This window comes from Lissotriton vulgaris, chromosome 5, assembly GCF_964263255.1.
Source record: "Lissotriton vulgaris chromosome 5, aLisVul1.2, whole genome shotgun sequence".
Classification (NCBI taxonomy): domain Eukaryota; kingdom Metazoa; phylum Chordata; class Amphibia; order Caudata; family Salamandridae; genus Lissotriton; species Lissotriton vulgaris.
The window spans coordinates 1,900,261,922-1,900,284,196 of record NC_141693.1 but is presented as its reverse complement, the minus strand read 5'-3'; the positions used below and the strand labels follow the sequence as shown (position 1 = coordinate 1,900,284,196).

At 41.2% G+C, this 22,275-nt stretch overlaps 1 protein-coding gene across 1 annotated transcript in view; it reads right to left on the bottom strand.

The window, feature by feature from the left end:
- LOC147717669 (E3 ubiquitin-protein ligase TRIM39-like) overlaps positions 1-22,275 on the bottom strand; it is a 204,627-nt gene that overhangs the window by 167,614 nt on the left and 14,738 nt on the right. Inside the window, exons 2-3 of the mRNA XM_086920547.1 lie at positions 21,601-21,696; positions 11,575-11,805 (exon numbers count right to left, since the gene is read on the bottom strand). Of these exons, the coding sequence (XP_086776673.1) occupies positions 11,575-11,805; positions 21,601-21,696 (327 nt within the window). The remainder of the gene's footprint in view (positions 1-11,574; positions 11,806-21,600; positions 21,697-22,275) is intronic.

Below are 22,275 nucleotides of genomic sequence, written 5' to 3'. Positions count from 1 at the left end.
TGTACGGCTATAATCAATATAATGGCATAAGAATCAGATCCATATTTAAGTAAATAGCCCTTGCAGTCCAAAGCACGGCAGAAGCTACTTCCTTGGATTCCTAGAAAGCAAAACGAGTTCTTTCGACACACCAAACCTCCAGCAGCCTGGGAAATCCCCATTTGCTTTTGTTTTGATTTGTCATTAAACTCCTGCGAACACTAAAGGAACAGTCAGTTCTTAGTGACATCTTTATTGACGTCTTATGTCCAAACCTTACGTCAAACTCGGCACCTTTCAGGTATAAATATACCAACGTTGCCTTAAGCAAACACAAGGTGGTGGTTTTGGAGCCGAGCAGCTATCTACTTGCGCGAGAGCCCAGCTGATGCGAGAGCCCACGGACGCTGCCCCTCCTCTTTGACGCACTGAGAGGGACGCTGTCTTTTCTCCTGCTGAGAAATCCAGCTCCGGTGTTCTCAGCCACCTTCGCAGGCTGCTGGGATATCGAGTCCTGAAAGAGAGATACCAGACCTCCTGCATTCTATTACCCAGGTACGTGGCTGACTAAATCCTTAAAGAGAATTCTTGAGTCAGATTCTTGGCAAAACCAACTTAACTTAAACTGCTACTTCCTTACACCTTCCCACATATTAGGCTTAGGTCAGGTACACCGGGGTAGGCGCATTTTAGAAGCACCAGTTGAGTACGTTAGTCAATGTATATATGTATGTATATATGTATGTATATATTTTATCTATTTTAAAGTATCTTATGGCTAAGAAACCATATCAATGCTTTTACAGTATTATTTCATAATACTCTTTTTACTGTACACACTTTACTTTATATTAAGTATTGCAATTATGGCAATTCATTTCTCTTGCATGAGAAAAAACACTGCTCAATAAATTACACCTTTTATTGAAAACGCCTGTCTCTCTTTTCTCTGCACTCTGGTGAAACTAAGTACGCACAATTGACTGAGTGAAATAGCTGTCTATTGTTTTCACACGACTCTAGAGATACCCTCTTATTCTGAGGGAGCAAAGTTGTCATGTTATATGGTTGTCGGAAGCTAATCCCTTCTTGTCTATCCAGGGAGGTTAAACTCCTCCTTGTTTATTCGAGAAAGTTTCTAGTGACGTCTGAGCTAGCTGGCAAACCTTAAGTCTAATATAGTCAGTAGAGACCTAGTCGACCTCAGTCCTACGTCTACACTGCTGAATATATTATTCCAATGCGCAGAGCCTATTGGGAATATAGGAACTACACTACATGGCGCCCAACGTTTGGTAAGGCGATAAAACTAACGCAAGACGTTAGAGTAACTCAGTCGTGCTTTTTCACACAGACCCGTTTTCGCGTAAATACTCCAAAAGACGTCTGGAGTGGGTAAAAGGTTAAAAGCCGCCAGAACTTAGTAGGAAGAGATTCCTATGTATAGTTTTTGGTTTAGTCAACGTTGAAGGATACAGTGTTCCAAAATATTGTGCACCTAATCTTTGTTTCCTTGGAAACCTGCTCTACAAACTTTCATTAAAACAATGTCAATTAACGGCGACAACAACGAAACCGGTGAGGCTGCAGTAGATGCGAATCAACGGGGTTTCGATGTTACAGGGTTGAATGAAAATGAACCGGGTGCAATCATCATCCCGGCAAATAGAAGAACTATAACTCTTAAACTTATAGAAAACGGACTGACACCACGAGGTGGTACAGTCATATTCGTGGTAGAGGCCCTTGAATATCGGCAGACAGAGGTATTCTATTCATGGATAAACTTTCCAGCAGCAAAAGCTGCAACACACGAATTCCACTATTACAAAATAGAGGAACCTCCGGATGAATACACTCCTTTCGAGGACGTTGAAATCCCACTAAATTACCAAGAGCACCTGCTCTGGTTTAAAGGCGCCCTAAAACATAATAATCACATAACCAGGCTCGGTCCACTAGGTAGACCAGGAGCAACGTGGCCGGTTCTAGCCAGTTACACACCACATCCAGACATTGATAAAATGTCAAGCGAAGAACTCTTAGTTAAAATTAAAGAATTAACAAAGGCATATAAGAGAGTTAGTTCAATTGGCAATGGAGGATATAACTTACCTCCAGAAATTGAAAGAAACAGATATAGCAGACCAACCAATTGAACTTGCCAGAATCATAGAAAAATCCTATGAAGAACTAGGTAGAGATAGTTTGGGTGGGAAACCGGTAAAACCTCAACTAACTGAAAATCCTGAAAAGATATTTTAAAAAAATAATCTAAACACTCCAAAGAAGAGCTGGGATGGAAATAAACAATCCACTCCCAAAGAAAAAAGATTCCAGTCCAGAGGAAGGTCTCCTCGGCGGAGAGAAAGATCTCCGGATCAAGGACACAAGTCTCCCCAGAGGGAGCCCTCTGAGAAAAGATGCAACCTTAGAAATAGGGATAATTTGAAAAAGACTGATAGATATCAAGATATTGATACACGTACCTCTCAATATTTTCAGACTTCCTCGCAGAAATCGGAAAGAAGAGGACGGTCAGAACACAGGGAAGAGCACGTCAAGTCCAAAGACAAGGAACTTGCCCAAAGTAAAAAATTACAATTTCTAAGAAAGAAGGTAGCCAGTATTAAAATAATCAAAAATGCAGAGGATACTGAGGACACAGCTGAAAAACGGAGAGTGGGCCCAGACAATGCTAGACAGCGCAGCAGAAGTGACAATAGATCGCAAGATCTTGATGAATCATCTGGAGACAGTGGGCACGAATGAATACATTCAGGTGGAAACTGCAGATACCAGAGTTAGCAAACCTCATAAAATATACGAAATAACATTGCGTATAGAGGGAGATAAGACTAGGAAAGTAAGGGGTCTGTTTTGGGATAACCTTTCAAAAGGCTATGACATCCTATTAGCTGAGAAAGACTGGCCACCAGAGTTTGTCAGGGAGTGCCCTCAAGGCGAAGAAATGATTATGCCTGCTTTCTCAAATCATATTCCAATTCATAGAAAATACATATATGCAAGAAAAATGGGCAGTAGCTCAAGCTCCTGCATTATATAAAAAAATCATGTAGGATGGGATGAGGACTCTCCTCCTCACAAAATCCAGTTAAAATGTCAACCAACTGCACAAAGGCAGTACCCAATTAAGCAAGAAGCTAAAAAACAAGTCAGAGAGATCTTAGATCAACTTGAATACCAAGGGGTGATCGAAACATGCACCTCTCAAATGAACAATCCTTTGTTTCCTTTCTCCAAACCAGACAATTCATATAGTCTAGTCTTGGACTACAGACATCTTAACTCATGTTGCAAGACAAAACTCACACAGTGCAGCACTAATGAATAACATCGTTCGCAAAAAATACAAAACAACATTAGACATCTCTAATGGATTCTTTAATCAAAACATTGCACCTGAAAGCAGGTATTTAACCGCTTTCTCAATAATGGGGTCACCTTGAAAAGAGTGAACACCATAATAATTGGGTTCGCAGCAGAGGGTTACAAATTCAACTTTAAAAAGTCACGAATTGCCCATCTAACTGTCCTGTTTTTAGGATATGAAATATCAAGTGAAGGCAAAAGCCTAGCAGACAACTTCTTAGAGAAGTGCGCTGTACTCCAAGCACCAAAAACGCTGAAGAACTTACAATCAATACTAGGTTTCCTGAATTTCGGAAGAACTTACATTCTAAATTATGCAGAGAGGGTTAAACCTCTCTATGAATTAATAAAACCTGATTTTAAACCAATTGGACTCAGAAACACACAGAAATTTTGAGATCATTGCAAACAGACATGTTAGCTAAAACAAAATTACAAACTCGCGACAACACACGCAACCTTGTAATCAGAATCATCCCAGGAAGATGCGGATTCACGTACCTGACCTCTAATGAGGGAGAAACGGTACCAATAGCTTACAAATCACATTTGTACACAGAAGCTGAAAAAACATTCGGTCTTACAGAGAATATTGTAAATATGGTTCAAACTATTGTAGCAAAATAAATAGCCCAAGGCAAAAGAATAACTGTTTTTACAGCAGAATCAGCCCTTGAGGCGTTATTAAGCCCAGTTAATCTAAAAACGGTGGCATTAGATCCAAAATGGATACAGTGGGAAAATTCTCTTGCAGCAGAAGACGTGAAATACTTTTTTGACCCGAACATGAAAAAACTGAAAGATCTAAAATATGAAGAAGAATATCCTCTGCCAATCAAAATTCTGCCTCTCCAACAGTACTCTTGTGTAATCTATATGGACAGATTTGCACAACATTACGATGTGGATAATAAATCCTACAATGCAGCATGCGCGATTGTTAAAGGTCGCTGGCGCTGTGGTAAATTCAGACCAAAAATAACAAAAACTGAATCACTGAGAAACTGTTCGGCTCAGCGAGCTGAAATCAGATCTTTAAAGATGGCGCTTGAAAATGCTGATCGTGAATTCCAGACACTAATAGTGTGCGATTCACATTTCTGCGTCAAATCTTACAATAATGACTTGCAGAACTGGGTTCAAAACGATTACAAAGAGGACACAGTTGCCACAATAAAGCATAAGAAGCTTTGGGAACAGGTAGTTCTTTTGCAGAAAGAACTACGAAAGACTCACGTGATACATACACTGAGTCATCAACGTGATGGCGTTCAAGTTGCAGGGAATTCATTGGCTAATACAGCCACAGCGGAAGCAACTAAACCGGCTTCCGTAGCCACAAAAAAGCTGTCAGAAAAATACATAGACGGGAAAACCATGCTGGCAGTAAAAACGTCTTCAAAAGGCGACTGTGCAGCACTACCCGTGAACTATCCACTCAATTATACATACATAATTGATGCAAACTCCGTTCCTTTTGCTCGAATCCCTGGAGTGGGGGATAGAGTAATTCCAAACACGAACAGGAGAGTCTTATTAATAGCAGACGCACACATGGGTGAAGGTCCGAGGCACAAACAGATCAAGGAATCTCTGAAAGAATTACAATCAGAATACTGGCGGCCGGGGATGAGCCTATAACATTACAAATTTGCAAAGAGCTGTCCAAACTGCAGCAGAGATCGCAGTAGTGAACCGACCGGAGTATTGCCATGGCCATTCTTGCAGTTAGCATAAAGCTATCTATACGTAAAATCCAGCGTCCCATTAATTTCCTTTTAAGACTAGATTCACTTAAAAATACAGACACCAGCGCTCGGCTGACGCCAGAACTGTTATAAAAGATTTGCGAGTCTTTATCGGCACATACTCAATTGGCATGCTACATTCTGACCAGGGTCCTGCTTTTAGCTCTCGAGCTTATAAGGAGGCCATGACCAGCATGGGCATTGCATTGCGGTACTCTTGTCCCTTCCATCCTGAGAGAAATGAGATTGTGGAAAGAAAAAACCGGGACATAAAGCAATCTATAACGGCGAGAGTATTAGGTTCGGGTGATGGGTGGGTCCAACATTTAACAAGTGTCCAACGTAGTCTTAACAATCTGCCAAGAAATTCTCTAAAAGGTTTCAGTCCGTACGAACTATTGTTCGGAACTAGAATGCATATTCAGGACTTAGATAGTCAGACTTCAGTGGTAGAAAGAAAATGCTTTGATATCAAAGATCGTTTGGCTGTTTTACAGGACTTAAATGAAACAAGAAACGCCCTGAGCAACATAAAGTTAAAACAGCAGCCAACAGCCACTGAAGATAAACCACCTGTCCCAGCAAGGCCTGTCTGGATTCCAAAGATTGGGGATCTGGTCAGAGAGAAGATCGCGGTGAAGAAGGAATTTGGGCCTTCTTACAGAAAAGCAGTACCTGTCTTAGCTGTCAGCGGAACAAGATCAGTTGTACTACCGCCCCTTGCTGGTAAAAAGGAGAACCGAGTTGTATCCATCGACCTGGTAAAACCACAATCATGTGGCCAATAATAAGTAGTAGGCCAAGTGGACTCCCAAGAAATAGCAGAATACCAAAATTTGCTACAATCCAAGAGGTTCAAACTGAGAGACTAATCACATTTGATAAACCTGCAGTGAATAAAAAAGGACTATGCAACAATGCCATGGAACTTGTGCCTCTTGAAACCCAAATTGCAACAGTTCGTCAAGAAACACCTGTCCACAACGATGTAGCCTCAGACTATGCTAATGAAAGAAAAAATGAAAAAGCCTAAAGGAAAATTCTGAAGGAATTCCAACAATTGACAGAACTGCATATGGTTCTTCATCAATTTCGAAGATCCAAGCGAACCTGAAGAAACGCCAACAACAAAAACCTTCAAAGACAAATTAACTGAACTCTTTCATCAACTCAAAAAACCTATCTGATTTCTCCATGGATTGAATTTTGGATTGTGTTAGGTGTACTGTTCATCCTGCTGTGGCTCATTATGGTACTTTGTTTGGGAAAATTCATTGAGGGAAAATACAGTACAATTGACACAGCAAGTCAGAACATCAACTTGGTCCTAAAGCCACACAAGTCATCTCACATCGAGAAAATAGAACTATCATCAGTGAATGTCACAGCCATTCCAATACCCGGTGGGGTAGCTTGGGACAAAACGGATTACGAAATCTATGGCCCGGTTAAACTCTTGAAATATCCACATCAGTTAAAGGTTTCATTAAGTGACTTTGTAAAACCAAGTACATTCTCTGATGATTGGGACTTTGAAAGCATAAATAATATGATGTCAGATTTAGTAATGTCAGCAAAATTTACAGAACATGATTACTTACAGGGTTCGTCGAATTATGAACAAATGTACTGCTATAACCACTTTGCACATCACTATTTAAATAAATCTGCTCAACCTAGAAATGTTTTTAAGTATAATCAATGGGAACATTGTGCAACTCCACCAAAAGTCAGTTCGAAAACATTTTATGAGAAATTCCCATACTTCTCAAGGTTTAACACAAGTGATGCAGAAACGTTTTATTTTAAACTGTTAAATAAGACAGGGATAAAAACAATGTTGACAAATACTAAATTGATTTATTCTGAAACATTTTATAAAAAAATGATTACATTTGGTTTTGATTTCTGGAAAGACAACATTGAAACGAAAACCATCTGGGGTAGAAAAAATTGGCAGGTCCAAGGTTTAGAAGCATTATTTAGAGCCTGCATGATCCCCGAACAAATAATATTTCTGAATGACACCATTCAACAGACTACTTGTCTTGGCCTAGCTAAGATTGAAAGACTTAAACAAACCGTCTATTCCAAAGCCAATACCTGATAGTAATAGCACTACAGATGTGGAGATAGACGTATCCAATATTTTACACCAAAATAGAACACATCCCGATTGGAAAAAGTGGTTGATCTAGCCAACAGACACAAATAACTGTCAAGATAGATTCCTGAACAAAAAACAGGGGTTCAAAATGACCAGACCCTAGATACTCCCAGAGACAACATCCAGGGATAGTAACAACATGCAGTGTAGGGAAACTATGCCTTGAATGGCTACAGACATCCACACTGGCTGAAATTAAGCAACACTTGACTTTACTTAAAGACAGTGCTGACTTGCGTGATTTCATAATGGAACCACGCAAACAGCGTCAAAAAAGTTTCATAGCGTCCGAAATATACGCTGCGTACAACGAAGCTTGGAAAGTAACTCAAATTGAGACAGCAGAACAAATACGAGAAATTGATAGTATTAATTTAGAAAAATCACTTTCTGTTGTGGACAATGGGTTAATGACTCTGTCCTCCAGAATATATTCACTGGACAGTATTGTATCATCTGCTATCGATATAATAGATCAGGACTTACTAATGTTACAACACGGTCAGTCCCAATTACGTTCTATTGTACAGCTAGGCTGGACATTGCAAAATCTGCGTTCAGGCTACGTGCCATGGCGTTTGATAAACACAACGTAATTATTCTCTATCTTTAACCTTACTGATAAACAAATCAGTTTGGCACAAAAAGGAGCAGACTATACGATTCTGAGCATTGAAAAACTTGAGAGATTACCATTGACAATGTCAGAAAGACCTGTCATTGAATGGATAATACACGGAATAATTACAATTCCGATAACAACTTTCCATTTTAAATACTGCCAAGAGTATATACCAGCGGGCCAGTATGAAAGGTTGGGCAAAGGGTACAATAAGTCATCATGGAAATTGCCTTACACACACACATGTTATAGTGAAAAGAAAAAGAATGTATTTCTTAGTGGTAACAATTGTAAACAATCACTAAGCGGTATACTTCTGAGCCAAGGTATTAATTTGCATGGGGCCTTTGAGGGGACTTCAAATAACCTTTCATGTCACCAGCAACACAAATACAACACAGATAGAGCCATTCTTTAGACGGCTTTCTAACGGGAGCTATATTCTAATAATGGACCACAGCTGTTGTGGCATGGTGCCAGGGAAAGCCTATCTCGTAAGCGTTAGTTCCATGGTCACTTGCTGTATGCAAGTATTGTATCCAAACAGCTCTCCAGACACGGAGGCGACGATTTGGCATTCTTTGAATATCGCTTCAATACGAATTGATACTTTAAACAGAATGAAGTCTGTTCATTTACAGACAACCGTGCCTTTAACGTCATCAAAAGAAAGGTATGATCTTCTAGTTGCAAGGACAACAGCAGAGATACATACCCTTTTATCAACAAATTGCCCCGTGGCTTTCGTAGAAATGCTAAGCCAAATCCTAAATATGTCTGATGCCAGTGGTATCCCACATATATTTAAGACAATTTTTTCGGGACTGTTAACACCCTTCGAAGCAGTTCTGGACATTTTTCCCAATTTTGTCCATTCTGTCTTTGGCGGCATACCACTACTTTTTGGACTCGTAGCAGGAATTTTATTTTTGACCCTTCTGCTCTGATATGGCAAGCCAAGTCGCAGACAAAACTCCAGCAACGATGGAAGAAACGATCCTAGCTATACGCTATCGGGACCGCATAACTAAAGTCCTTGGATTAGCCCGGCTAAGAGATCTGAATATGACCTGGTTTCTTTCATTCAGACCAATCTGGCAAAATTGCATCCTACCTGTGCTTCGATGTATGCTATGGGGAGAAGATTGCGTGTTGGACGTCTGTCTTACACTACCATCAGCAGTACCATTGGATACAGATACTTTGCTAAGTCCTGTAACGGCTCATGCATCGTGTTGTCCCCAGCGGCTACCCATTCTGATGACGGCATTCGTTGAGACTTCACCACTACGATTAGGTGGCAGTGAAGTACGAGATGAGAGCAGCATCACCCAGGTACAACCTTCTGTGAGCATTGCTGATCCTAACATCGATGATAGCAATCATTCTCACGACTGCACTGTTGCGGCACTTTCAGACTTGATCGAACTTTCACCTGATGTCGTAGACCAATTTTTTGCAAGTCTGTCTGAAATGATGTTCTCCCCTGAACAGAAAGAATAACTTTTAAGAAACGAGCACACAGCGTTCCCCTGAACTCTGAATTTGGCCTTCAGCTTTGATAAACAAAAGCTACTGAAAACATTTGGAACTATTTTTTCCCCTGAAAGCGAAATTATTTTTTCAAACTTCCAAAATATTTACCTTTTTTCTGGCACATGTACTCTGCTTAAAGTAGAACTATTCTTAAAGAACAGAGCTTCTATTTTTAGGAAACTTTAGAGACAATATATTACCTCAGCCTCTAGCACATTTACAGCAACTGTATTTATATGTGATGGAATGGTCTCGACCTTCTTTTCTGTATTAAGAGCCATTTCATGTGTAATTTTGCAAATCGTTCAGCTAAGCATGTTTAACTGAATGATTACACTGCTTGAAAAGCGTACAGTACCAATAATCATTTTCGTGTATTTCGCATACACCATTTTGAATGCATAAAATGTATTTTGGGGTGGGTTGGAATACACATGCACCTTTAAATGTTTACTATTGCTTAGTTTTAGTAATGATGGACATTAGATCGTGGAGTGGGTATTGTGTTTTATCTAGGAACCTGAATCAATATTGCTATTTTATGCCCTTGTACGGCTATAATCAATAATATTCCTATAATGGCATAAGAATCAGATCCATATTTAAGTAAATAGCCCTTGCAGTCCAAAGCACGGCAGAAGCTACTTCCTTGGATTCCTAGAAAGCACAACGAGTTCCTTCGACACACCAAACCTCCAGCAACCTGGGAAATCCCCATTTGCTTTTGTTTTGATTTGTCATTAAACTCCCGCGAACACTAAAGGAACAGTCAGTTCTTAGTGACATCTTTATTGACGTCTTATGTCCAAACCTTACGTCAAACTCGGCGCCTTTCAGGTATAAATATACCAATGTTGCCTTAAGCAAACACACAGTGGTGGTTTTGGAGCCGAGCAGCTATCTACTTGCCCGAGAGCCCGGCTGATGCGAGAGCCCACGGACGCTACCCCTCCTCTTTGACGCACTGAGAGAGACGCTGTCTTTTCTCCTGCCGAGAAATCCAGCTCCGGTGTTCTCAGCCGCCTTCGCGTGCTGCTGGGATACCGAGTCCTGAAAGAGAGATACCAGACCTCCTGCCTTCTATTACCCAGGTACGTGGCTGACTAAATCCTTAAAGAGAATTCTTGAGTCAGATTCTTGGCAAAACCAACTTAACTTAAACTGCTACTTCCTTACTCCTTCCCACGTATTAGGCTTAGGTCAGGTACACCGGGGTAGGCGTATTTTAGAAACACCAGTTGAGTACGTAGTCAATGTATATATGTATGTATATATTTTAAAGTATCTTATGGCTAAGAAACCATATCAATGCTTTTACAGTATTATTTCATAATACTCTTTTTACTGTACGCAATTTACTTTATATTAAGTATTGCAATTATGGCAATTCATTTCTCTTGCATGAGAAAGAAGGCTGCTCAATAAATTACACCTTTTATTGAAAACGCCCGTCTCTCTTTTCTCTGCACTCTCGTGAAACTAAGTACGCACAATTGACTGAGTGAAATAGCTGTCTATTGTTTTCACACGACTCTAGAGATACACTCTTATCCTGAGGGAGCAAAGTTGTCATGTTATATGGTTGTCGGAAGCTTATCCCTTCTTGTCTATCCAGGGAGGTTAAACTCCTCCTCGTTTATTCGAGAAAGTTTCTAGTGACCTCTGAGCTAGCTGGCAAACCTTAAGTCTAATATAGTCAGTAGAGACCTAGTCGACCTCAGTCCTACGACTACACTGCTGAATATATTATTCCAATGCGCAGAGCCTATTGGGAATATAGGAACTACACTACACACTATCAGCCTAACTGAGGGCAGAGAAGCAGGGAAGGAGGAAGGGTTGAGTGCAGTTCACACTAGTGATTACTTTACTGAATATTAAGTGAGCAGAGAAGAAGTGAAAGGAGCTTCATTCACTGATGTGTGCCCCTTAACTGTGAGCATGTTCAGTGAAGAATGGAGCATTGGCATGAGCGCCATTATGCCAATGCTCCATTCTTCACTGCTACCTGTTCTCACACATGTAATCATATCTTGTGGAGAGAGGACTAGGTTGGAAATTAGGCACAATCATTTGGGAACAGATGTTTGGTGTCTGTGATGGAATGATGCTCATCACTTGGCACTCACCACCAGCATGTGCGCCCCCTTTTGTGTGCTCTTCCTTTCCATCTCAGACAGGAGCTGGTCCATCGCGCTGGTCTGCTCGTTTAGCAAATTCAGGTTCTCTGCCATTTTCTGCATGACCACCTTCTCCTCCCGCTCTAACCGTGACAGAAAGGTCTGGCGGTCAATGTCCAAATATTCCTGCTTCTGGGCAAAGTCTGCCTCCACCCTGTGGCGCTCCAGCTTGATCTTCTTCTGCAGGGAAATCAAAGGAAGAGTTAATGAGGATGTGTAGGAGTGCCACAAGCTAGGATAGAAGGGAACAATTGCACTATGGAGTAAGGATATTCTATACAAATATATAATCAGAAGGCACATACATGGGGACAGTCTGGTCCCTCCAATTTGATCATTCCAAGCCTTCTCTTACCAAGTAGATATCACAACCATGTCAGTTCTAATTATGCTTACTGGCCACTACTGTTCAGCCATATTAACATAAGCCTTGAGAAACAAACAACCATTTACCCCGTTTCAACTCTTTCTTCAGACACATAAGAAGCAAAGTACCCTGACTTCAGCACGTACTTTTATTTCATTTTATTTTTTATAGAGTACTTTTGCAGTACAGTCATCCCAAAAGCACTCCAGTCAGTGGTGCAGTGACACCTGCTACAAAAGTGCCCTGAAATACAAGTATCTGGCTCCTCTCATCAGTGGATGACTCATTCACCACCAGAGGATCGAAAAACGACGGAGAAACAGCAAAAACACTGAAGACCAGACCACCATCAAGAACGCCATATCAGAATACCACCAACTCATAAGATCCACCAAAAGGACGTTCATCCGGAACAAAATCCTCACCAACTTCAGTAACTCCAAGGAACTCTTCAGCATCATCCAGCAATTCACCAAACTCCCCGGCGAAGCTACAAACGTCGAACCATCCCAGGACCTCTGCAACAAGCTCGGCTCCTACTTACACCTGAAAATCAAGGCCCTCTACAACAACTTCAGCGAACAGACTCCAGAAACCACCCTTCCCTCCAGTGACAACATCTAGCTCACTATCACCCCGGTCACCAACGAAGATACCACTACGACCATGAAGAGCACTTACTTAGGAGCCCCCACGGACCACTGCCCGCCGCACATCTTCCACAGAACCGCCGCCGCCATTGCACCAGAGCCACGATGCACCATCAATGGCACCTTCAAATTCAGCACTTTTCCCGACGACTAGAAACGTGCAGAAGTCTAGCCTTCCCTCAAGAAACCCTCTGCAGACCCGACTGACCTGAAGAACTACTGACCAATCTCTCTCCTTCCCCTCGCAGAAAAAGTCACTGAAAAGATCGTCAACGCCCAGCTGACAAAGTGCATTGAAGAGAACGCCATCATCGACTCGTCCCAATCCGGATTCCACTGTAACCACAGCACCGAGAACGCCGTCTTCACCACCACAGACGACATCTGCATGCTCCTCATCCAAGGCCATACCGCATCCCTCATCCTGCTGGACTTCTTCGCAGCTTTGACACCGTCTCCCACCGCACTCTCGCAACTAGACTCCACAATGCCGGCATACAGGGAACCACCCTAGACTGGCTCCGCTCCTTCCCCACCGGCAGAACCCAAAGGATCAGACTCCCACCTTTCCTCTCCGAAGCCACAGAGATCAACTGCAGAGAACCCCAAGAATCATCACTTAGTCCTACACTCTTCAACATCTACATGACCCCACTCGCTGCCATCGTCAGACAGCATGGACTCAGCATAGTATCCTACGCAGACGACACCCAGCTCATCCTCTCCCTCACAAAGGACCCCAAAACCACCAGACTCAGAATTCAGGAAGGACTAAAAGATGTCGCAGCTTGGATGAGCAGCAGCTGTCTGAAACTCAACTCGAAGAAGACTGAAGTCCTCATCCTTGGACCCACCCCCTCGGCTTGGGACAACACCTGGTGATCCCCCTGAAGTCAGAAAGATTGTCACCCACACACTCATAACAAGCAGACTGCACTACGGAAATGCCCTCTACCTACTACACAAACTCCAGACCATCCAGAACACCACGGCCAAACTCGTCCTCGGTATCCCACGACATGAGCACATCACCCAGCACCTGCGAGACCACCACTGGTTCTCCGTTGAGAAAAGAGTAACCTTCAAGCAACTCACCCACGTCTACAAATCCCACCACAACACCGGACCCAAATACCTCAACGAAAGTGTCACCTTCCACATACCCAAAAGAAACCTCCACTCTGCCGACCTCGGCCTAGCAGACACCCCGCGCATCCGCAGAACCAGAGCAGGTGGAAGAGCCTTCTCCTACATCACAGCCAAGGCCTGGAACGAGCTCCCGGTTAACATCAGACCCTCCCCTACTTACTTCAGGAAGAGTCTCAAGACGTGGCTTTTCAGCTGACCCTGAGCTGCACCCCACCGCCCCACCAGCACCTTGAGACCCTCACGGCTGAGTAGCATGCTTTAAATTCCTTGATTGATAGTGAAATTATAAGCAACCAGCCAGCATCAAGGAGACAGGTTTTGAAGTGCTTTCTGAAACGCAAAAGAACAATGGGAAAAGAATTCGACATGGTGGACCTACAACCCGTACAAAGGCATGGAAAGCTTTTGTTGAGCAAGAATTCTCTGACCACATTGAAGGAAAATAGGAGGATCAAAAGGGGTGATTCTTTTTGGGGAGAAAATTAAGATTTGTTTTAAACAATGTCTTTTTAACATTACCAGATTACGAATCTGGTTGAAAGGAAATTAATTTTTGTATGTCCCTTAATATTTTTTTATTTTGTGTAATAATCACAATATAAAATAACATAAGCTGTAGCACCAAACATAGAAGACAATGCAAATGGTGAACACCCTAAATATCGATTTCGAAATATAGACTGCCCAAAATATCAAATCAAAAATATAGACAGCCCACAATATTGAGTTACTAAAATGTAGACAGCCCAGAATATCGAATTTAGGGTATGAAATATTGAATTCCATCATATCGAATTTAAAATATCTTTTTCCATAATATCGATTTTTTGTGTTATGTATGGTAGTATATGTATTAAATTATTTATTAATTTTGTAATGTATGTTTAATTTTTTGAAGTATTGAATGTTATGCAATTAATTTCTGCGTAATTTAATTCCGTAGCGGGTTGTGGGTTTATAGGGGAATAGGATGAGAAGTAATTTAATTATAGTAAATAAATATTATTTTTTATTTATATGTATTGATAATTGATTGATTGATAATTAATTTTCAATTGGTAATTAATTTGTATTAATTGGCAATTAATTTGTATTAATTGATAAATAATTTGTATTAATTGATTAATTGATAATTATGTTAATTGTATTTATTTGAAGCGGGTTGTGGGTTCATAGGGGAATACAGTGGGAAGTGATTTAATTGTAATAAAGTTTATAAAATATTTTTATTTAGACTTATTGATAATTAATTGATAATTATTAATTGGTAATCAATTTTTATTAATTAGTAATTAATTCTTTTAATTGGTAATTAATTTTCATTAATTGGTATTTATTTTTAATTAATTTTTTTATTGGTATTGATAATTTAATTTTAATAATATTAAATCATTATTTTCCATACTGTTGCACTCTCTGGAGCCGGAATAGTAATTTTTACCCCTACGCTATCCAATGCTTTCCCTACTGTTGCACTCACTGGAGTGGGAATAGTCCTTTTTACCCCTACACTATCCAACTCTTTCCCTACTGTTGCACACACTGGAGTGGGAATAGTAATTTTTACCCTCCGCTATCCAACGCTTTCCCTACTGTTGCACTCTCTGGAAGGGGAATAGTAATTTTTACCCCTATGCTATCCCAACGCTTTCCCTACTGTTGCACTCACTGAAGTGGGAATAGTAATTTTTGCCCCCATCCCCCGCTATCCTACACTTTCCCTACTGTTGCACTCTTTGGAGTGGGAATAGTTATTTTTACCCTCTTGCTATCCAACGCTTTCCCTACTGTTACACTCTCTGGAGTGGGAATAGTCATTTTTACCCTCCCAGTATCCCATGCGTTCCCTACTGTTGCACTCTTTGGAGTGGGAATAGTAATGTTTACCCCTACGCTATCCAACGCTTTCCCTACTGTTGCACTCACTGGAGTGGGAATAGTATTTTTTACCCCTATGCTATCCAACGCTTTCCCTACTGTTGCACTCTCTGGAGTGGGAATAGTAATTTTTACCCCTCCGCTATCCAACGCTTTCCCTACTGTTGCACTCTTTGGAGTGGGAATAGTCATTTTTACCCCTATGCTATCCAACGCTTTCCCTACTATTGCACTCACTGGAGTGGGAATAGTAATTTTTACCCTCTCGCTATCCAACAAATTCTCTACTTTTTTTTACATTACATTTATTATTTTTATATTTCAAGATTTTTTACATTATTTTAAGTATGTTTTTTTAATTGTTTTTAATATTTAATTAATTTTATATTATTTTTAATATATTTAAAAAATTCGATATTTTAGTTAACTATATTTCTAACAATCTATATTTTGGATTTGATATTTTAGTACTTACCAGTTTGTAGATAGGGATTCTATATTTTGTCCTTCGATATTTTGGAGTCGATATTTTGGGCATTCTATATTATGTCCCTCGATATTAAGTCACTGGACCAATGCAAATAACAGTACATATAGAGTCTGTAGTACACAGGACATGTATAGTTGAACATACATTAAGAAATGTGGTCAGAATCTCTAGCCATTATCCTACAGTCTAGAGGTCCAACGGCCCAAACAGTTACTGTGTTTAGGTTTGCAGCCCCCAATCTATATACTAGATTTCCGCCCTTGTACAGTAATCAATGCCTATCGACTATTCCTGCCTGGATGGAAGTTCTGCCTGCAGCTTGTGTTTGGGAGTGTCCCTTTTATCCAAGGCCGGCCAAAGTTCGCAGTGCATGAGACTCCAGCCAACCCTCCATTGTTCCCAGTAGGGCTATCCTGTGGTCTAAGATGAAGGAAAGTACAAGATTTCTTGTACTTCATAAAGCACCCACCATTAGTACTCTAAGACAGGGAAAGAACAAGTCATATGATAGAGATGCCCTTCTTTGGCATAGCACCTTGAACACTCTGGGTTGCAGAAACTCTCCATTTTCCACAGCTTATTGGGACTATAATAAACTGTGTGAAAATAACTAAATTGGGTGAGTCCTAAGTTCCGGGGTAGTAACTAGGCTGCTACTTGGCCTCCTACCATTTGTTCTTCTCCAGCTCCCCAATGTCTCATTCCCAGGCTCCTTATAGCCCTCAAGTGGGTCAGATCCATTAAGCAGGAGGGATCCGTACAATCTCATATACTTTTCTTGCACAAAAACTCCATGGTTAATTTGGGTTTGAGAGGATTCTAATCTGGCACATCCCTCAGATCATGCTATTTATCTAAGACAAGACGCCTAAAAAAACTGAGATTCATGGTGTTGAAACTCTTTGATAATTGTTCAAAAGTAAGAATATTATCACACAGATGGGAGATGCAATAGGGTGCCACAGCCAGAAGCCCACCAGTGGAGCAACCTGCTGTAGCCAGCTTCTGGCTCAAAGAGGCATTTGTGCGGTGAGTTTGCCTAGCCATTTGATGTGAAGTAAGGGCTGCTTGCCGCCAAAGAAAAGAGAGTCTAGTGACCTGAGGGAGTGAGTGGGGGAGGGCCATATATTAGACCTAGTTTCTCAAAAGTAGCTTATTCCTGATGCCATGAGTCCTGTCGACCTCCACACAGCCAATCTCATATCTGCACCATATGTGTCACCCAGTAAATTAGCCAGAGTACCGGGAACCCCAGGCCCTCCATGAGCGCTGGCAGTATACACTTACTGCCCGTCTGGATAAATCGGGACACCAAAGCCGAGAGGTTTTGGAAGAAACTGGGAGGTATAATGAATGGGTAATTTTGGAAAACATATAAGAATTGGGGAAGAGCTACCATCTTATATAATGCCACCCTCCCCATCAAGATTAGTATTAGTGAGACCAATGACTTCAAATCCCTTTGGGTGTGCCGCTTAATAGGAGTTATAGTCACGTGGCAGGCGACATGTATACCTTAGTATTAAAAAGTATCCTCTTTCCTTTTGTATTGTTCATCCGGCGGGTGCTGGAGTGGTTTGCCAGTTAAGTGTATGTGGGTAGACTTTCCCCAATTCACAGACAGTCTGGAGGCTTCCCCTTATACCTGAAGTACGCGATAGGTGTGGCAGTGTGTCCTGTGGGTACTGCAGGTAAAGAAGTATATTGTATGCATATTCTGCCACTCTATATTTCACCCTGACAAGCCATCAAAATCTGTGTATCTTTCCCGAGCTATGAAAGTATGAATTTTTGTGATATTGGTGTTCCGATAGGCCAAAGGAGGAAGTGAAAAGATCTTGAGTACATAGCTGGGCAATCAATTGCTCAACCAAGCAGTCAGGCTTCTGTTAATATGTTGTTCAAATACTTTAATAGGAACAGGCAACTGTGAATAGGATGGTAAGTTAAGACCTGCCATAGGCTTTTTTTCTCTTTAATAATGGTATCACAAATGCCTGTTTACAACATGAAGGAAAACTGAGGAAGCAAGAGGATTATTACATAACGATATAAAGGTGGGGCTTATGAAAATCCAATCACCTGTTGAAGCACAGAGGCTGAACATCCATCTAAAAGAGAACCCGATTTGAACAACTTTATTAATTCTGAATACAATAAATTGAAGCCAGTTAGGGATGTGGTTGACCTCTCTCGTCCAGAGAGTGGGGTTCACAAAAGAAGCATTGTGAAGGTTGCAGGAAGTTTTACAATATAAGGTGTTGTGAAAAACAAAATAGTAATTGAATTGCATGTACTGCGAGTTGGAGCAGGTCCCATGCCGCAACAGCGGAGTTCCATGCCCCTCTAAATGTCTTTGCATTAGTAAATACCAAGACTGAGAGTACCACAGGGCAGTAGGCACAGAACGGTTTGCATTACCCCAATTTCAGGATGCTACAGAATCAAAGGCTAAGAAAGCCACAAATCATAATCCTAAAGAATATCACTGCTAGGAAGAACTGGAAGGGCTTGAACTGCATTTGAAAAGAGTTCATCAGGAGTAATTTCAGACCAAGCTCCTCTAGGAGCGAAAACGTGGAAGGGAATGGTGTGAATGAGACTTTATGCCTACAGGGAGCACCGTGTAAAAAACGACACATCAGGGCTAAGAGGGCAAAGAAAGAAAACAACTTCTAATTATATTTGGTAATAGAGAGACTTTTCATAATAGACTATCCCCCAGATTCATCAAGAACACATTTTGCGATTCTTTAATAGCGAAAAATACCGATTCGCTATTAAGGAATTGCAAAGTGGAATGCATCAAGAAATCACTAAAAAAATTGCGATTCCTTAATTGCGACTCGCAAATTGCGACTCGCAATTAAGGAATACCTTCCGATTCATTCCTATGGGCCTAGAGGCCCATAGGAATGAATGGAAAGACAATCTCAATTTGCGAATCGCAATTAGCGATTGTGATTTCAAGGGTGCAGTGGTGTCCAAAGGACACCCTGTTGCACCCCTGAAATTGATTTGTGCACATATGTTGCGCACACACATGGGCACATTTACTGATTCCTAGTGCGTCACAAATAGACCCACCTCATTAATACTCATGATGTAGGTCTCGGTTTGCGACCCACTGGGTGGGAATCTCTATAATCACAGGGTTATGAACTGCTGGGGTATGCAGACCACTATGTGATTACTTTTAAATGATGCATTGTTTTTACTTTTTTTCAAATGCAGCCCATTTTGCTTGAAGGGAAACCTGATGCATTTCAAAAAGAACATTTTAAAAAGTTTTCTTGCATTTTCTAGGAGTATATATTAGTCCATGCTCTTAAAATCGTTTTTAAAAACATTGACAAAGGGGAAGGGGTCACTTAGGGACACAAATGTGTGTTTCACACATTTAGCAATTCCCTGTGCACCGTAAATAGACCTACCTCATTAATATTCATGAGGTATGTCTCTGTTTGCGACCCATTGGGAATCACTTACAGCACAGGGATTGTGGCCTACTGGGATCTGCAGACCACCATGTCTGTGATTGCTTTTAAATTATGCAATGTTTTTAACTTTTTTAAATGCAGCCCATTTTCCTTAATAGAAAATGGGATGTATTTCAAAAAGAAAAATGCAAAGATTTCATTTTTCAAGAGTAGGTAGTGGTCCGTGGGACCATTGTATGCTCTTAAAAAACGTTTATACAAACATTCACAAAGAGGATGGGGTCCCTTAGGTACCCTTACCCGTTTGCGAATGGGTTACCACCTACTTCAAGTCAATACATACCACTGTGAGTCGCTATTAGGAAGGGATGCTATTTTGTGATTCGGTAATAAAATACTGACTCGCAAAATAGGGCTTTGAACAAAATTCTTTGTTTTGCGGTCGCAAACGGCCCTATTCTGATATTCGGGCTGTTAACGGCCTAAAAAAAGCAATGTACTTCTGCCCCGTAGTTCTTCACTAGAAATTGCAATTCCACGGTTTGAATTTTGGTATGTGGGTTATCCTACGTGCATCTGCTCCAAACTTTGTACTCTTGTTAGAGCTGTAAAAAAAAAAAACTTAAAGCTTCATCTGGCTGGGGATGAGTAGTAGGCAGTGACTGAGATCATCTCTGCAGCCCCTTCATGTCCTCATAGGATCTGCTGGAGACCATTGATTTTAGCTCAATGGGCTACTTCAATTGGAACAATCTGCAGCCCTCCTCTCCTCTAATCTTGGCAATTTTGCTGCCTTTCCATACTGTGATATGCTGCTGGGGATGGGGGACTGGCCCTTCCTCCACCTTGTTCAGTCTTGAGAGGGCCGGACTTGTAATTCCAGATGATGTTATAATCCGCAAGAGACTGCTTTATTAGAATAGGGGTCTACCTAGTGATACTCTGCTGTCCTGTCACTATCCAGAACATCTGCAGCATACACCACGAAACCCTTGCTCTGTGGTGGTAGTGCCACAACTGCATATATTAAGGTGCTTCTGAAAGAGTGTACCGTCCAACAACTTGATCAGACACCAAACTCACATAGAAACCTTGTTATTCTTGCAAACCTACAGGTCTCAGAACCTTGACATAAAAATGTATTTCAATATTCAACAAATGAGGTAGCTAGTGAGTGTTGGCGGCCTCAGTGGAGGTACTTGCTCATAGATTTAGGACCACAACTCAACTATTGCCTCCAGCTTCTTACGAACCTACCTCTGACCAGTGGCACTTTCTTCATTCCTAAATGGTTGCATCCATTACTGGCCAACCGCTACTTGAAATGCATTGATAATCCGATGGGACCTCCAGCTTCAGTTTATATCTGCTGGTCTAACTGAATAGAGAATCATGATTCCGGTGCTTACGTACCAACACTCTCAAATGATATTTAAATTTTTATTGCCGCTAAATTAGCCACGTCTTTCCATTCAAGTCCTGCAACCCATCTGGTCCTTGGGGTCCCCAAATCAATTCCGTAGACAAACCATTAACTTCCCTTACTGTCTATACATTGGGCAAGTAGAAGAAAAAGCAGTCCATGCTCTTCAGAAATGTGCTTCTAAACATACAGAGAAGAGACCACTGCCTCTGGTACCTCAGACTCCCTGACCCTGAATCAATATGCCCTTCTCCAGCCTAATCATCACAAGAACAAGGAATGAAAGGCATGATGCCTGTTGTACGTACATTTAGACCAGGACTTTGGCGACTCACCAAAAATTGGCTCGGAATCCACCAGTTTGGGAACCACTACTTTAATATCTTAGAATGTTATAAGGCTATTTCTAGTCTCTTCTAACATGGGAATTATGTATTGAGCTATCAAGCCAGAACATCATAAGCTGCCCCTTTGCAATGCTGGGTTAGAGATCACTGAGCCTCCTTTGAAGAGAATCTCTGACTATCACAGGAGTTACTCAATTACAGTCCTGCAGAAGGAAAGGAAATGAGACTTGCCTCCATCTCATGGGCCCGGTGCTCGGTGATTGCTGTTAGATGCACTATTCTCTCACGCTTCCTTTTCAGCCGGTCCAGATGAACCTCACATTTGCTCTGTGGGCAAACAAAAGAAAGCAAATTATATTCACAGGGATAGACGCACATGAAAAAAATGATATTTCAGGCGTGGCCTACCAACCAATTGGCCAGACAGTGTGTAATTTGCAAAAGCTGCCTATCTGTAATAGTAGCTTTCTGCCAAGGTTTTTCTTTACAGAGCCACAAGCTTAGTATTTTCACTGCCTATAGGGAGGCCTTTGACCCAGACATGAGACTTGAGTGTCAGTTCACTTGTAAAATTCATGCTGTGTTGAGATAACTAGAACCTACTGCTTCCCCACCAACAGAAAAATAAGGCCATGTTGATTTCCCAAATCTTTGGCAGAGTCATGCACAAAACTTCAGTTATCCACATGCACCCCACTTTCCAGAAAGCACTAGATACGACAGCAGTGGTAGCTTTGTAATAAGACTTTGAAAAGCCCGTGTCCCTTGTCAGACATGCCACTTTGCAAAGAACAAGTGTTTAGAATTGGGAACCTTCTAATATAAAGTGTTTCAAATCTGTATGCTTTATGTCTGCCTATATCTAGACACCAACGCTTTGGGCAAAACTAGAGTTGGTGTCCCCAA